This window comes from Apodemus sylvaticus, chromosome 4 (assembly GCF_947179515.1).
Source record: "Apodemus sylvaticus chromosome 4, mApoSyl1.1, whole genome shotgun sequence".
In the NCBI taxonomy this organism is placed as follows: domain Eukaryota; kingdom Metazoa; phylum Chordata; class Mammalia; order Rodentia; family Muridae; genus Apodemus; species Apodemus sylvaticus.
This window is the reverse complement of record NC_067475.1, coordinates 53,829,911-53,848,311: the sequence shown is the minus strand read 5'-3', so window position 1 is coordinate 53,848,311 and position 18,401 is coordinate 53,829,911. Positions and strand designations below refer to the sequence as shown.

The following is an 18,401-nucleotide window of genomic DNA, read 5'->3' as shown; positions in this document are numbered from 1 at the left end:
AATCTTTTTTTTTTTACAGTCCAGTCATTATCTTCCTCGTGTTCTGCTCTCCAACAGTTCCTCATCCCAATCTGCCTCCCCTGTCTCCACGAGGGTGTCCCTACAAACCCACGCACCCTCATACTCCACTCCGCCAGGCCTTTCCATTCCCTGGGGCCTCAAGTCTCTCAAGAGTTAGGTGCATTTTCTCTCATTGAGGCCAGACCAGGCAGTCCTGTGTTGTCAGAGACCTCAGATCAGCTAGTGTATGCTACCTGGTTGGTGATTCAGTGTCTAAGAGATCTTGGGGGTCCAGGTTTGTTGAGACTTCTGGTCTTCCCCTGGGGCCACCCTCCTCCTCAGATTCTTCCAGCCTGCCTTTACCTAATTCAACTGCAGGGGCCAAGTTAATCACCGACTACAGATTATTGGTTGGCTGTAAGTATCTGCTTCTAATTCAACTGCTTGTTGGGCTTCTTGGAGGGCAGCCATGCTAGGCTCCTGTCTGTAAGCACACCATAACCTTGAAATGGGGCCCAATTTGGGTCTGTCACTGAACCTCCTTTCCCTCAGTCTCTTCTCCATTTTTGTCCCTGCAGTTCTTTTAGACAGGAACAATTCTGAGCCAAGAGGTTTTTGCTGTGGAATGGTAACCCCATCCCTCCACTTGATGGCTCTCTTTCTACAGAAGGTGGATTTTCCAAGTTCCCTTTCCCCACTGTTGGGCATTTTATCTAAAGTCCCTCCCTTTGATTCTTGACATTCCCTCACCTCCCAGGTCTCTGGTACATTCTAAAGGGTCACCCCACCTCCCACCTCCCTCCTCCCACCTCCCACCTCCCACCTCCCACCTCCCACCTCCCAAAGTTGTATGTTTCCATTCATTCTGCTGGCCTTGGGACTTTACTCTTGATCCCCCACAACATACACACACACACACACACACACACACACACACACACCTGATCATATTCCCCCTTTTCCCTGTCCCTTCCCCTCCCCTCTCCCACCAAGTTCCCTCCCTTACTCTGCGCTCTGCTTTCTTCTTGCTCCCAGGTCGGATTCTTCCTTTGTGGGACATCTTGATTGTTTCCAGCTTTTGGCTATCACAAATAAGGCTGCTATGAACATCCTCACTTGGGCCCTTTGCCTTGTTAACCTTCTTGAGTTCTGTGGATTGTGTGCTGTGTATTCTGTGTATTTTTTTTTTTTTGGCTAATATCCACTTATTAGTGAGTACATACCATACATGTCCCTTTGGGTCTAAGATAGCTCATTCGGGACGATACTTTCTAGTTCCATCCATTTGCCTGCAAAATTCATGATGTCCTCATTCTTAATAGTTGAATAGTATTCCATTGTGTAAACGAACCAAATTTTCTGTATCCATTCTTCCTTTGTGGGACATCTTGATTGTTTCCAGCTTTTGGCTATCACAAATAAGGCTGCTATGAACATAGTGGAGCCTATGCGCTTGTGGCATTGTGGGACATCTTTTATATGCCCAGGAGTTAAACACAGATGACATGACATGAAGGACATCCTCTTTCCTGGCCAGCTTTTTACCCTTGCTTTTCATTTTTCATGTTCTTTAATATATGGATGTATTTTTTTCAGCATGTGAGTCAAAACTTAGAAATGAAGTCTTGTTGCCATGTGTGGACATCTACTTCTGCGCTGCGACTTATCCATCTCTGTTCATGGCTGTGTTGCTGAACTTCTAGCAGTTCATGTTGTGCTGTGCTTCCATGGCTTTCCTTCAATATGCAGGACTTTAATCAGCATACCAGTAGACATCAATAGACATCGTATCAGGAAGAGCGTTCAACTTCAGGCTCCTTTTTGGCTCTGGAGCATTAGAAGGCAAAGGTGTAAAGAGAGGGGTGGCATATATGTGGTCTTGATGAACTTTCTACATGTGTTTGCCATCACCAAGATGCAGAATAATCATAACTTAGACCTTTTACTCTGGCATGATTATTGGTTGCTACTGTTTACCTTAACGTGATCCTACTTTGTGTGGGAAAATGTTGCTTATGAAGCTATCATCTCTTCCTCAAACATCAGGATGACTTGTTTCCATTCATCAACTTCCTGTAATCTACTTTGTACTAAAATGGAAAAAAAACCATTAAATGTATCTGTCAATGCATGTTCATAAGCTTTCCAATTCAACGGACTCACTTCCACCATTTGTTTTGTGATATTACACACTTCATATATACACATAATATATGACACACACTCATTACATAAAATGCCATAGAAAGGTCAGAGAATTTCACTGAAGAAATACCTTCATATAGAAACAGCTTGATGCTTTTTTAGCAGCTAGATATAAAAATTAAGTATGGTGTATTTTAATATCTGTGACATAATTTGAGCTCATATTAGTGATTGACATGGGATTATCAGATTGAGAGAAAGATACTTTAACTAGAAAATGTTTATTGAATACCTGTTATGCACCCAAATTAGATTATACAAAATGACCAAGACTTTGTGAACAGCTTCAAATAACTCATGGACTAGTCATGGAGATAACCATGTAGAATAATAATTGTCCATTCTGTTAAGTTTGTGCTACTACTTTGTATGTTGCTAAGGATATGTGAAGGGGCCATAAGCAAGCTAGTTGGGGATCCAGTGAGGATCTGCAGCTTGCGGAATGCTTTACATAGGAGATGAGAGAGGGGGTCATCAAAGCTTTGGAAGAGAAGCAGACTGAAAAGATGAGGAGGCCCTGTGTCAGTCTTGTGCTAAGGAAGTGTACGGTATTATAATGGCCATCATTCATTCTTATAAAACTATTACTGCTTCTCCTATGTTCTGTATTCTATAATTTGATAGATTGAGACCTATTATTGATCTAGTAAAGAAGGGGAGTTGAAGTGTTACCACACTTAAAAGAACCATAATTCCATAATTTTCTCTTATAATATGACTTGGAAAAAATCATTGTAAAGCTTATCCTTTCATATATATATATATATATATATATATATATATATATATATATATATATATATATATATATATATATAAATGTTATGTAAAGTGCAGTAAGAACTTTGTGAGCATCAAATGTTATTAGACACATAGGTGATACAGTGGTTTCAAAAATCAAATGTTATTTTGACAAGTAGATCGGTTATTTTATAACCATAACTTGAAACCACATTGAAAGTTCAACAGTTGAGGAAAAATGTCTCTGTCTTTGCTTGTTCTGGGCCTGTGAATGCTGAGTACTGAGTGCAATAGGCAAGCGACCCTGAGGATCCTGAGTTGGACAACACAATATAAACCACTGCATGGCTTTAGTATTTTGTCCTTAACAGTGTTTTTCTTTTTTCTTACTCAGGGACGAAACTTAGCTTCAGGAGAGGTTGGATTTTTCCCAAGTGATGCTGTCAAACCGTCTCCATGTGTAAGTTCTGATATTTCACCTACATCTCACTTTATTTTACCTTTGTTACTACGATCATTGTACAAGAAGGTGCACAGGATATCAACTGCCTAGATGCTCATTGGTTTCATTAATATTTTCATGGGAGGGCAGGAATTACATGGGTATAATCTCACAGAATATACTTGTATATTTGTGCTGAAAAATATTTCAAATGTCAAGAAAAGATATGTAGGAAGGAAATGTAGCTTGGAATTTACAAAATTGTTTAAAAATCTTTAGGAAAAGTAACCCAAAGCCACAGAGTAGATGTACTGAGCAAAGTTTTCTGTCCTCATTGAGGGTAAAACCTATTCCTGATCACTCAGGTTACAGGAAGTCATTTAACTTCAATTGGGGGCTTTGAAAGCCTAGTAAAGAACAAAAAGTTTACAAATTCTTCAACCAGGTCTCTAAATACATTTTACATGCATTGGAATGCCTTTTCTGTTTATTTAATATCATAATGAATTTTTTTCTGAAAATGAGTAAAAGGGGGATGAATGACTGTCTTAGAGTTTTATTGCTGTGAAGAGACACCATGACCATGGCAACTCTTATAAAACAAAACATTTAATTGGAGCTGGCTTATAGTTCCAGAGGCTCAGTCCATCATCATCATGGCAGGAAGCATGGTGGCATACAGGCAGACATGGTGCTAGAGAAGGAGATGAGAGTTCTACATCTGGATCAGCAGGCAGCAGACACATGTCCTCCAACAAGGCCCACACCTCCTCATACCCACTCCCTATGGCCCTATGGGGTCCATTTTTATGCAAACTACCACAATGACTATTACTCAGATAATATGGGGGGCTATCACAGGAAAAAGATGCTTTGTGGTGTTGATTCATTTCTATGTTAACATCATAATTTTTCTTACAAATGTTAGTGAATACAATGTGATAGAATTTCCATACTAATATGATTATGATGGGAAATGCCCTCAAAATTCTTAAATAATCATTCTTGTTATATTCCCATGGCTTCTAAATTTCTTAACTGCACATTCTTTTTGATATTACAAGTAATATCTGTCACCTTTTAATTTGGGAATTGTAATCTTACACCATTTATCCAAGCTTAATTATTTTTGAAAACCAAAGAGAATTTAAAAAAAAAAAGATTTGCTGTTCTATTTGCTACAGATAGATCGGTTGAATCTCACAGGTACAAATATAAGTAGCAATGTTTACATATCAGCAAGTGGCAAGAGATTTTTAACATCCAGACATTTGGGAACCCTAATAAACACTTAATATACCAAGCCCTATTTTCTGTTTACAACATCTTGCATGGGTTTTAGAAGTTTTGTTTAAAAATAGTCTGGCATAAAATGTATTTAAATTTGTTGAATGGATGAACAAAAGGATAAAAAAAAGCAAGCATGGATCCCTTGATTCATACAGATAATTAGCAAATGAAATCAGCTTACAGAGTCCTACCATAAATTCTACCAAAAAAGAAAAAAGAAAAATCATATACAGATATTTTTGAGATACTATAGAGTTGTACAGTAATGCATAATCAGGAGTAAAACAACCAGCTAAATGTGAATGCTTTTAAAGCTTAAAGTTAATAAAAAGCTATTAAAGTGAGATTCTTATGTAATGAAATTATAGATGTATCTTTTAGCCACAGAAGAACTTGATTGAAACAAAGTATGCAGAATGAAGAGAGGAGGGGTTGCCTGAGCTTGAAAACTGCATCCATTGGTGATGGTGGAAGCTGTGAATCAGGGGTCCCTGAATAGTGCTGAGAATTCTATTCTGCATTAAAAAATTAATTTTTCTATTCCTTTCTCTTCAAAAGTTCTGAGGCATGCTAGTAAGAACCCCCAGGTAGGGTGACAAAATGCTATACAGAGATGAGCTCATTAATTTGTGGGGCCAGAGTGATTAGAGACAAAGTCTGGACTACAACACAATGCAAACTTGGATCCATGTGGATCTGGCGGTTCTTAGGGCATGCTCCAGGAAAACTCTACCTCAATGAAGAGATACTTCTGTTGGTCTTAGCTCTGGTAGACCAGATTAGTAACATAGAGAGGCAGCGATTCCCCTTAAGAATTTCTAAACTGCAGTGTAGAAGTCATCCATATGTAGGGCTGGCAGTCATGTGAGCTCTGTTACCTAAACTATCCTTAGCAAGAAATATAATTAAAATGACCCAACATCAGTTGTTCCCTAAATAAAGAATACATATTCTGTCTTTGACGGATTTTAGCCCTCAAAGGGCTGTTACAGATAAAACCTTCAGGGAATATAAATCCACATGTTGGAATCATCCAATTGATGAGGAAATAGACCACCTTCGGCTAAGGTTAGCAGAATTAAAATACAGAGTTATGTTCATGTAGCAGACACAGGACAAGATATCTAAATCAAATTCTATATTTAACATAACTGAAAACTAAAAAGGAAAGAAGAGATTATCACACTTTATGATTATCTGGGCTTGACTATAAAAGACTCAGATGTAGTAATTGAAGCAAAGATCTTAATAGGTATATTAGATGGCCTATCCAACATGGTTCAGTAGAAAATTGGAAGAGAAATCTGAAGACGTTTCTAAAATGATTCCATAGGTGAGGCAGTAAAAAACTGTATCAAAGAATGAAATGATAAGATTAAAATGTAGCAAACTGAAGAGATTAAAGGTAATTGTAGAAAAGCAGTAGTCAAATAGATCACAGACAAGAACTTTAAACTAATTTTAAAAATCAAGATGAGTAATTTAAAATTAATTAATAACTAGATATATTTTAATGAAACTTTGGTATATTAAAGATGGCATTAACTCCAACTTGAGAGAAAAGACAAATTCCAGGAAAAAGCATTGATAATTGGATGCAATGCTAAAAACAGCTGTAATTGGAAGTAACACGCTTCTACTGCTGATAGTCTGGGACTAGCTACCATTTTAGTGGTTCCCAAGTAACCAATAAATACTAAACAGCAATGAAAAGTTGTCTGAGGCTACTAGCTAGCAAAAATGTTGACTCGTAGAAGTGGGAGTGCTTTTGAGTAGCTTGGCTTGAGTATAGGCATTCAGCGTGGCTATCCTTAAGATAGGAATCATATACTTCTCTGCCTTGAAGAACCAGAGTATGGAATTTGAAGCACCACAGTAGTCATGAGAGAAAACGATAGAAAAGATGGAGTCCTAGAAAGGAGAAACCACAAGCTCTGTGTATAAACATGAAAGCCCTGATTGAGCAGTGAATTGGTGATCTCCTCATCTTGGGCTAAATGAAGTTAACTGAGACACCTTCAACTGCTTATTACAGAAAACCATCTAAAGTTAGAATACAACCAGTTAGCTTCCTGCTTTGAGACAAAACGCATGCTTTGTGGGAATATAAGAATCCACAACTTCAGTTTTAATGATGGGATCCCTGTGTTTATAGGGATCTGAGAGCGGTTGTATTATTGGCTGTGGGCAGCACTACCTCTTTGCAGGGGTACTGGGGCTGTGTCAAAGAGCTAGCTAAGCTCGGGCCAGAGAGCAAGCCAGCAAGCAACCAGACTCTCTGGTTTCTGGCTCAAGCGTCTACCTTGAGCTCCTGCCTCAACTTTCCTAAACAATGGCTTATGATCTGGAAGTACAAGATAATTATGCTTTGCTCCCCTTAGCCTTTTGTTTGTTTGTTTGTCAGTGTTTTATTACAGCATCAGAAAGCGAAATGGAACAGTATCGAGGATCTCACATAACAAAACATGCCCACTGAGGAAGCAAAGGTTCCTCTGGGGAATTTTGGGATGGAATAGCCTCAATTGTTTGTCTGTTTTGAAATTATATGTCACTCCTCATTTCTTAGATATACACTCTTTTCCAAACAAAGGAGAGAGACCACAGGTGAAATGTGTAGAATTTCTTACCCATTCCTCTCTTCCTTCTTCCCCTCTTATCCAATGTAAAAGATCATGGAATCTGTCAAAAGTTGGCTGATTCATGAAGGTTTTTCAAACTCAAAGCAGACGATCTATATTCTATCTTTTCCTCAATAGCTTGTAAATAGCCACCTCTTCTGTGGTATGTGTTTTATTGTGTATTTTTTGACTACTACTATACATTCTTGGGCTTTCTTCATTTTCTAGTTGCTGCCATCAGCTAGAAGACTTTATTTGCACACAAAATATAACATTTTCACTTGTGCAAGTCTCTCTATAAAAAAATGGACAATGTGGATATTTTTCATATTTTTTAACAGATAAAACATTTTCTTGTTGGAAGATTTTAAAATTGGAGTTTAGAATTCTTGTTACAAAACAGCATCCACATCCAGCATGTACTGTTTGTTTCGCGTGTCTTTGTTTGTTTGTCTTAGGGAAGGGAAGTGCTATTTCGTTTCCCTAATAACATTTTCATTTTAGCTTTCTAGGCTGGATTGGACTGTCTTGTAGTAAATGTTGAAAATTTCTAGTTCATATTTTTCTGCTATCTCTTCCCTTGAAGGTATAGTAGAAAAATGCATGGAAGAATGAAATAAAGCAAAATGAATTATTTTCTACTTATCTGACATATACTATGATTCATTCTGTGTAAACTTGCCAGCGGGTAGTCCTGGGCCTGTGCTACTTACGGGTTTTATTGGGCTGACTCAGCTGAACTAAATTAATGATTGATTTCTAAAAGCTACCCTTAAGTAAACTTAATCTATTTTTGCCTTTTTATGTCCTAGGTACCTAAACCAGTAGATTATTCTTGCCAACCCTGGTAAGTATTAAAAATGTTTATGCTGCTAAGTTGAAATACCGTACTCCTGGCTCGAGGACACCTTAAATGTGTGGTTGTAAACCATGTTCCATTTCCATTTGTCCTGGCTAAAGGTAGTTTTCATGTGTAACAAAACACCGTAATGAATTTGTATACTGCTCCCCATTCTGTATCGTGATTGGTTAATGGTGTTTGTAGGTGTGTGCATGTGAGTGCACTGGATCATAAATGTCTATAACAGACACAGAAAGAAAGAAATGGGATATATCATGATGTGGTTCACATTTTGGAAAGATAAAACTCAAGAAGCAGAGAAGAAAAAAATAATTATAGTATGTAAAACTAAGAATTACCTTAAAAGGATGGTATCCAAAATTGTAGTTTCCAGTGTAGGATGGTGGAATAAGAGATAACCATGTCTGATTTCGGCCTTGTTGTGTGACATATCTTACCAAGAAGATGAACATACATGTCTGTCTACTCCTCACAAAAAGGGAGGCCACAACCAGCCAAAGTGGTGACTGACCACTGTCCAGCTTGGTGAAGGGATGAATTTTTCCTGGCATTTCAAGGAGGGGTTACAAGGAAGAGGGATAGCGTAAAAGCAACCATATCAGTGGAAATCCAAGCTCAACCCAGATTACCTCTGTAAACACAGAAGTGCTGGGCCCAGCCTAACGGTCTAAGAATCTCTTCCTTGTAGTTCAGTTATTCCATCTCCCTCTCCCCACCGCTGCTTACTCCATGTTAGACTGCTGGAAGGGGCCCTTGAGAATAGGCAAAGACTCTCTTCTCTCAGAAGTGTGACCTTTAGTTTATGTCATGAGACTCATGGGCCCTTTCTCCTTCCTGGGGGAAATGTTTCAACTAGGAGAAATACAGCAGGTGAAGATGAAGCCTATGTACCAGGAGAGGAGGTAGAGGAGGGAGCAGAATCAAAGATGGCAGTGCTCAGTGATGGTTATTTTATTATTATTATTATTATTATTATTATTATTATAGTTTCAACTTTAAAGCTCTACATAAGAAGCAGAATAGTGAAGATGTCATCAGATCATAATAAGTCATATATGCTGAGTATTTTATACCCACTTACCACTTTACACATTTTACTGCACATTAAACATGAGGCTATAAACCATTTCCAATTTCCATTTGTCCTGAATAAGTGTGTTTTCCTATGTAACAAAAATTTCCCAAAACTTTCTGCATGGAAGATGTTACTGTCATTGTTATTACATACAGAGAAAAGAGTGAAGTCAGTGTAACCAGTGGGCTGTAGCCTGAACACTCCGCATCTCCACATGGTGACCTTGTCACATTGCTATCTTGCCCCTCAAAATATAAAACTTCAGCAGTGTACTGTTTTGCATGTGTTTCCCCGGATTTATGTTTGGCTTCTCTGAAGATGAATGAATCTTTTCCCCCTGATATTTGTCTATGTTCCCAGATATATGACTTGAATACATACATGAATATGGTATCTTGAGGGGATATAGGACTAATTCAGTTTGCAAATGTTGGCAGCACCTAAATATCTGTAATATATATATATACCTGATTGCTTTGGTCTGTGGCCAGGCCACTTACTTTCCAGTGCATGGAATTCTCCTCAGACCGCTTGCTGCTTTCCAACTGTCACTTGTGCCTTCCTTGTCATTACCTACACTCTCTGCTGAACTCGTCCTGGCTTTGACACTGAACCTGCCAAAGAAATTGTGATCAAATTAGGAATCTTTGCTGCATTTTAATATCTCTGAGGACAATTTTGAAATTTTTGTTACTATGGAACTTAAAACCAAATTAATAACAGAAATGAAGGCTTATATTTTCATGCAACTAGATTTTATGGTTAAAAGGTTTATAATTTTAGAAACAAATCCTATCACCAACCACATGTGTTTTATTAAATAATGTGGGCAGGTACCTGCCAACTCTCTGGACACAAGAGGGTGGACAGGTTTGTACTTCTTCTTTTTCTAAGTCATTCGTCCAAGTATGTAAAATTCAGTTAAAAGAATATACAGTTAGAATAACATTATTCCTAAAAATTAAAACAAATCGAGATGCCAAGACACTGAAAACACCTTAAATACAGGAATTAACAAAGACATTGCAGTGTAAAAATCCTAGATTAAATTTCTTTCCTTGAGTACTCTAGACAGTTCATTCAAATTAGGAAGATAGTTTTATGTGAAATATCTTGAACATGGAAACAAAATTATCAACCACGTATGAAAACTTTGAATTTTAGAAATATGAGGCTCAACATCATCCATTTATTTTATTTGTTAATTATTTCCATTTTTAAAGTAGGTTGATCCCACCAAGTGACTATTACTTCTAGTGACCATGAAATAAAAGAGAAAATCAAAAAGGCTGCCTTCAATTGCCCTTGTTTTATATATGAAATATATGAAATGTTGGGATGAATTTGAATCTTAGGACTGAATGTGGAAGATGCCAAGTCCCTGTTGCCCTTTCCCCGTAGTCAAATAACCTGGCTTTTTACTCTTTGCCAAGCGACAATGTTGTTATGTGTATTACATGGGGAAACAGAAACACACAGGGTTTTGACTTGGAAAGGCTAGCCTAGCAGAGGCTGCAGAGAGGCCGTTCTGAAAACCACTCATGCTAAGGAAGTCTTTAAATCCAAGGTGTAAAACCCTTTGCCTTCATATAACTTAGTTCTGACATGAGAGTAATTTTTTTCACTCTGCACCCTTTCCTTCAATGCAAAAATAAGAAAAGAAAAAAAAAATCCCTGAATGAACTCAGTAAAGAATCCAAACCCCTAACATGTGGATAGTTCCCAGCCCAATTATCAGATTTTTGCCAAATTAGCAGACGTCTGCCCAGTGGTACCTTTGGACCTGCGCACGCAGGATCCCCAGTCATTCCTAGATTCTGCTTCCTTATGCGTGAACAAGCAATAAATGGAAAGCAGACATTTGAGGAAAACAAGTATGTAACAAATCTTTGTAAGAGGAATGATCTGAGAATTGGAAAGCTTTTAAAAATTAAGTAATACAGAAGCTTGGGAATATATAAGGTTGAGAAAATTTTCAAAAACATCAAAGAAAGAAATGATGGGAGAAATATTTTTAAAAATAGATAATTGGCATGAATGTTTGCTAATTTTCAACTCATAAGAAATCTGGAAACACACACACACACACACACACACACACACACACACACACAAATGCCCAAGGGCATCAATTACTAAAGAAATAATACGTTTCCCAGAGTTGAATTCCATGTCTACTTTTTTGGAGACACTTCTGAAAGCATAAAAAGTACATTATCGTTAAAATTTTCTAATAGGTAAAATATGGAATCTGAAAGCTTCCAAGGAAGAAAATATCCGGGCATGTCTAATGAGTCTGAAATTAATTAGAAGTTAAAAGACAACAATATAACACCATTTAATATTTAAAAGACAAAATCATTTCTCACTGTGGATCCTCTAGTCAACCAAACTACAAATTAAGTGTTGGGTAAAATGAAGTATTTACCTAAATGTTGTCCTTTAAAATGGTACATATCATACTCCATTTACAGAAAACTGAGGATTGATTATTAATCCAAAGAAACGAAAATGCAGAATCCAGGAGTTGAGCAGGCAGCAGGCTTAGAGGGAGAAAGAATCAGTTAGTTTGGGAGAGTGGGGAACTCAGAAGCCATTGGGTTAAAAGTGAGAACTTTACAAGTAGAGTATATACCACTGAAAATACAATGGTAGAGAGTTTATGCAGAGAATTTAGAAAGAAACATGGAAGATAGAAACAACCCACACCAGGGAAGTGGGAAGGAGTAGATGGGGGTACAGGGGGAGGAAAGAGGGCTTATAGGACTTTCGGGGAGTGGGGAGCCAGAAAAGGGGAAATTACTTGAAGTTTAATTAAAGAAAATATCGAATAGAATAAAAAAAAAAACCTTACAAACTCCCATGCTTATTTTTTTTACAAGTCAAATATTTTAAAACATCTGCACTGCTCAAAATGGGCCAGAAAATGCCTTGTGTTTGCAGATGTTACAGAAAGACAGTAGTCTGTGACAGAATAGGCTTATGTCAGGAGAAAATTGGCTTTTTTTGCTTATGCCGAGTTAGAAGTTGTAGCATAAATACAGTTATTTAAAATATCTATGTAGAAATAAAGAAAAACTGGCTAAATATTCGACCTAGGACTTAGAATATAATGCTCATATGATAGATGCTGCTTTTCATTGCTTTTAAAAGATTATTGCACTCAGATCAGTCAGAATGGCTAAGATCAAAAGCTCAGGTGACAGTAGATGCTGGCAAGGATGTGGAGAAAGAGAACACTCCTCCATTGCTGATAGGATTGCAAGGTGGTACAACCACTCTGGAAATCAGTCTGGTGCCTCCTCAGAAAACTGGACATAGTACTACCTGAGGACCCAGCTATACCACTCCTGGGCATATACCCAGAAGATGCCCCAACATGTAATAAGGACACATGTTCCACTATGTTCATAACAGTCTTATTTATAATATCCAGAAGCTGGAAACAACTCAGAAGTCCCTCAACAGTGGAATGAATACAGAAAATGTGGTACATTTACACAATGGAGTACTACTCAGCTATAAAAAACAATGAATTCATGAAATTCTTAGGCAAATGGATGAAACTTGAAAATATAATCCTGAGTGAGGTAATCCAGTCATAAAAAATATACATGTTATGTGCTCACTGTTAAGTGGATATTAGCCCAAAAGTTTGTTATACCCAAGATTCAATTCACAAACCATTTGAAGCTAAAGAAAAAGGAAGACCGAAGTGTGGATGCTTCCGTGCTTCTTAGAAGGGGGAACAAAATATTCACAGGAGGAAATAGAGAGACAAAGTGTGGAGAGACTGAAGGAAAGGCCATCCAGAGACTGCCCCACCTGGGGATCCATCCCAGATACAGTCACCAAACCTGCACACTATTGCAGATGCCAGGAAGTACTTGCTGACAGGAGCCTGATATAGCTGTCTCCTGAGAGGCTCTGCCAGAGCCTGACAAAGACAGAGACAGAAGCTCACAGCCAACTACTGGACAAAGTGTGGGGTCCCTGATGGGGGAGTTGGAGAAGAAGCATGGGGGAACAACAGTGTCAACTGTCCAGACACCTCTGGAGCTCCCAGGGCCTGGACCACCAACCAAAGAGTACACATGGATGGACCCATGGCTCCGGCCACATAAGTGGCAACGGATGGCCTTGTTGGACATTAGTGGGAGGAGAGGCCCTTGGGCCTGAGGGGGTTCAATGTCCCAGTGTAAGGAAATTCGAGGGTAGGAAGGTGGGATGGGTAGGTGGGTGAGGGAGAACCCTCTTAGAGGCAGGGGAGGGGGTGGGATAGGAGGTTTCTAGAGGGGAGACCTGGAAAGCGGATAATATTTGAAATGTAAATAAAGAAAATATCCAAAAAAGGGAAAAATAAAATTAAAAAAATGAGGCAGAAAAAAGTATACTTTAAGTAGATTAACACACACACACACACACACACATTGTGGTGGCCAGACAGTAGTTAGAATGATGGAGAGGGTTGCATGCAGGACAATCTTTAAGATGGATGCGCAGGAAGAGTCTCTAAACCTGAACAACAAATCAGCTGTGTTGATGGAAGAGTGCATTCACACAAGAGCTCCGTCTATGAGGGACCTTACGGTCAGGAGCTGACAAGATATACAGAAGGGTGAGAGAAGAGATGCAGGGATTAGAAGAGATCAGGCAGATGAGATAAGCACGAAGCAGACTGTACTAGATCTTAACAGGTCATAGGTTACAACTGCCTTAAAAATATGTCATTGGTACAAAACACCACGAACTTCCCTTTATTCCTGATCCAAGACTGCCTATAAACATTTGACAGCATGAACTTTTGTTAAATGTCTACTGTGTACACTTAAACAAATAGTAGAGATTAAAGCATACATTTATGCTGAGTTTATGATTTGATACATGAGTCAGATGCCTTACTTGAATATTAATTTATGAATTAATGAAATTTATGAATTAATTTATGAAAAGAACCAGACCAAATGTAGTTTCCTTTTAATTTCTGTTGTTCCAGATTGTTGATCCTTGCTACTGTGTGAAGTGCTTACATTTGACGTGAGCAGTCATGCAAGAATAATTTAATTTAGAGTTTAGATATTTTACTATGATTGTTATTGTTTGATGGAGTTTGGTTGTGCTTAAGGCCCATATAGTCTAGGGAAACTTGAACTCTGGTTTTGAAAATTATATGCTTTTGAAAATGATTCCTTTATCACTGTTTTTTTTTTGTTTTAGAAATTTGTTTGTCAAAATTGTGAACTAATATGATCTCACATTTAAATAATAATTATTTTACAATAATCTAAATTATTTCAGCCATTTAAAAAAGATTCCCCAAAGATATATGATAGTATATATAGGAAAGGTGAAGTCTTGAAGTCTGTGTGTGTCTGGCTGTCTGGCTGTCTGGCTGTCTGGCTGCCTGTATCTTACACAGAGCTATTCCTCCCATAATTCTTCTTCCTATCCATTCCTAAGCTTCGAGTGTCTTGTCTTCCTTCATTCTGTCTATCTCATGTTTCCTGGCCCGCACTGGCTTTTTAGGCATCCTTCGTTTTGCTGATGTTAACCTTGTACCATATTTGTGTTTAGACATATTAAAGAGATTTTTCCAAATTATTATGTAAAAGCAATGTAATTAGCATATACATAAAGCCATGACAAATACTTATATTTAGCTTCTCTTTTCAGATACATCCATCTAATTTTTCTGTCTTTTCACAGGTATGCTGGCCCAATGGAAAGATTGCAAGCAGAAACTGAACTTATTAACAGGGTGAATAGTACTTACCTTGTAAGGCACAGGACCAAAGAGTCTGGAGAATATGCAATTAGCATTAAGTAAGTAGGACAAGTGCTTTTGTAGACATAGATTTCCTGTGTTCATAACTGTGTAGGTCATGTGACACATATAGCACTGAAATTGGAAACCAAGGTTCTAATTGCAGCAGAAATAATGCATTTATCCAGACAGTTCATTAATACTGGAAAATATCTGTGAGGAAAACAGTAATGGGTGTTATAGGCTGCTAATTGGCATAATAGATTTCTTTCATAACATTATATTTTGTTGACTTGATATGTGTGCATTTCTAGTAAATTCGAAGAATACAAATTACTAGATTTTGGCTCCTTTTTTTTTTTTTTTTTGTACTTCCAAACTAAATTTACTAAGTAAATTAAGCATAGTGATTAGTCAGATCAAAGTTTTCTCTCACTTCAAATATTGGTTGTATCTTCAGCCCATCTAGTAAATACATGTTGTTAATTAGCTGTCACCATTGTATTGGCACAAGTATATATTTTGTCTTTGGAATTAATTCCTATAATGTTATTGGGGCATGCCCTCTGGTAATTATTGATTCCTACTGATTAAAAACACATTTATATTCATAAGTTATTCATTGCCCACAGGTACAATAATGAAGCAAAACACATCAAGATTTTAACAAGAGATGGCTTTTTTCACATTGCAGAAAATAGAAAATTTAAAAGCTTAATGGTGAGCATTGATTATTTCTTTTTGATCTATAATTCCCATTTTCTGCTGTTAAGTTAGTTTAACTCTATAGTTTCTTAGCAATGTTACCCATTGGAAATTATTTAAGGAGAATTACAGTGTGGGCTTTAGCAAAATCCTAGCATTCTAGGTTGAAGAATTCCAGTGCAGTGTTACATTGCTCAGATGGTATTGATCATTAGAAATGAGGCTTGTAAGTTTTAGATAAAATTGTAAGAGTGCATAGTACTCATGACTCTCAGAGCAACTGCCAAACCAAGTATAACTGTCACTGGTTTGTATGGGTGTTTGAGTGTGTTGTCTTAGTGGCAAATAGCAAATCTTTATTATGTCATTCCTCTTCTTATGTCCTCCGTCTCTCCTTTCAGCTACCTTTTGTCATGATCAGTTATGACAAAAAAAAATTAATTAATAAAATGCCTCTTACATTTAGGTCTGTTTCATAGAAGAGGCCATAGAAAGTAAATTTGTAATTTTTTTTATATTTTCTGCTATTATAAATTGTGTAATTGGGACTGAAGAGATGGCTCAGCAGTTAAGATCGTTGGCTGCTCTTCTAGAGGTCCTGAGTGCAATTCCCAGCAACCACATGTTGGCTCACACCCATCTGTCATGGGATCTGATGCCCTCTTCTGGTATGTCTGAAGACAGCAACCATGTACTCATATACATAAAAATAAATAAATAACCCTTTAAAAATTAAAATAAATTGTATAATCACATCTCTCATTCGTTACATTGGACAACTCAGCATAAGTAAGTTTATATTTTTGCCACAGTCATTCGTTGAGGTCACATAAAAAATTTTGTGTTGAAATGAAAAATATATATTGTAGTTAGAATGTAATGATCAATTCTGATAATTTACAAATGTCTCATACTAAGTATATTACCTACTTACCACATAAACATTTCATTACACACACTGTTAACAGTATATCTTATTTTCCTAGGAATTGCTTCAAATCTTCTTTTTCACTTAGGTAGTTTCTTAAACTAATAATAATTTGGACACAGGATGCAGGGTACATTTGTAGATGTTAAGGACTTTAATTAGCTTTGAGAGGGAAGATCCATTGATCTTTGATTGACGAATCAAGTGATATACACTGCACCTTTCCTGAAAATAACAGAAATCACTTAGGACTACAAATGAGGTAAAATTGAGTATAAGAAGACTTACAAATTCAGCCAGCTTGAATGCCTTACCTAAAAACCATTTCAAGATAGGGACCAGTGTGTTAAAGAAATTGAAGTGTCTTGAGTGGAGAGAAAAGGAAATAGGAAGAGATCTGTAGACATAAATAGGGCATTTGAAATTCAAAAGGAGAGGATAGGCAGCAAGGACAGGCATGGAAAATGGAAAGTCCTGGCACATCGGTAGCCAAGATCCACGCATCCTCCCTGCTAAAGTAACTTACATTCTGTTGTATCTACCGGGCTGTGAGAGAGAAGAGAGAACGAGCTAGACCAGAAGAGGTTCTTCACATAATAAAAACCTGGGAGAGATGTGACAAGTGGGTACACAGATAATGAGTGACAGGCGCAGCCCGGACATGATGAAAGCACGCATGGGGCACTCTATCTCTGCAAGACACGCCAGCTGGAGCTCTTATCTGCAGAACTTTTTGGGGTGGTAATGAGGCTTCCTCACAGTGTTATAGTTGATGTGACATTTATAAAATGCTGCAGGGCCACAGACAACTGCCAGCCCAGCAGACATTGAAAAGTCAGGAAAGAAACTCCTGTTGCAGAAGACACACAAGAAGGATGAAAGGAATGGCCACTGGAAGGGGCCGATCAGCTCAGCTTTGTATCGCCTGGGTTCAGCCGATGGAAGTCCTGTAGCAGCACAGGTTAGGGATGAGAAGAGCCAGTGACACCATCATGGGCTCTAGTTCTTATATGGCCGTGACTATACTGAAGCTGACAAACTCCCCAATTTAAATAATTTGAAGCAGAGCCCTTTACAGTTTTTCCTCTGGTCTCCTGGAAAGGGAAGTAAGGGCACATATCTCAGAGTTCAAATAAGTGCATTGCTCATGAATGCCACTGTAGGGGACACATAACATACCTATGTGATTCTTTTTCTTTCTTTCTTTCTTTTTTTTTTTTTTTGCTTTCACACTGGGAGATATTTTATAGGAAGGCTCAGACCTTAATAGTTCCAAAGACGTGATGGAGAATTAAGAGTAAGGCTGCAGAAACTAATAAGAAAAGGAACACGCTTAAGGATATTTATGTAAATAAAGAAATGAAGACAAGGAACAGAAAGTCTTTAGTCATAAGCAAAGACCTTTTGCCAGCTTTAGCAAATGACTGCCAGTTGTTAAAGAAACCACTGAGCTAGTTGGAGTTTGTCCTGCTTTTTGTTCATGTGTCAAATAAATTTATTGTGAATCTTTATTTTAATTCTTGCAGATGTATATTCAATAAATTCAATAAACAGATAAGCAGCAATATACCCAATTTATGTACTATACATTTTTAAATTAAATGTTTATTTAGGATAAAAATTATCATTTTTCCAAAAGGCAGACATGGATTCTAATAAAATGATTTAATAAAATGAGGCACAAGGTTTAAGATAAAATTCAGAGTATGAATTGTGAATTATTTTGAGTCTTAAAAAACTCAATCACTATAGTTTTAAGAGACTTTATAAT

At 37.5% G+C, this 18,401-nt stretch overlaps 1 protein-coding gene and 1 long non-coding RNA gene across 5 annotated transcripts in view; one reads left to right on the top strand and one right to left on the bottom strand.

Moving 5' to 3' along the window:
• The window catches only part of Vav3 (vav guanine nucleotide exchange factor 3), a 353,521-nt gene that overhangs the window by 310,739 nt on the left and 24,381 nt on the right, over positions 1 to 18,401 (top strand). For both annotated transcript variants that reach the window (XM_052179412.1, XM_052179410.1), the window contains exons 21-24: positions 3,341 to 3,406; positions 8,109 to 8,143; positions 14,940 to 15,056; positions 15,630 to 15,717. In XM_052179412.1, coding sequence (XP_052035372.1) covers positions 3,341 to 3,406; positions 8,109 to 8,143; positions 14,940 to 15,056; positions 15,630 to 15,717 — 306 coding nt within the window. The remainder of the gene's footprint in view (positions 1 to 3,340; positions 3,407 to 8,108; positions 8,144 to 14,939; positions 15,057 to 15,629; positions 15,718 to 18,401) is intronic.
• On the bottom strand, positions 1,007 to 17,283 carry LOC127682784 (uncharacterized). Of its 3 annotated transcripts, XR_007977426.1 has the most exons (6): positions 17,157 to 17,283; positions 16,637 to 16,855; positions 15,007 to 15,210; positions 9,701 to 9,847; positions 1,978 to 2,090; positions 1,007 to 1,827 (listed from the first exon to the last, which is right to left on the bottom strand). It is a non-coding gene; the product is annotated as an uncharacterized LOC127682784 (long non-coding RNA). The 3 variants fall into 3 exon arrangements; XR_007977424.1 differs by having other exon boundaries at positions 1,007 to 2,090; XR_007977425.1 differs by lacking the exon at positions 16,637 to 16,855 and having other exon boundaries at positions 1,007 to 2,090.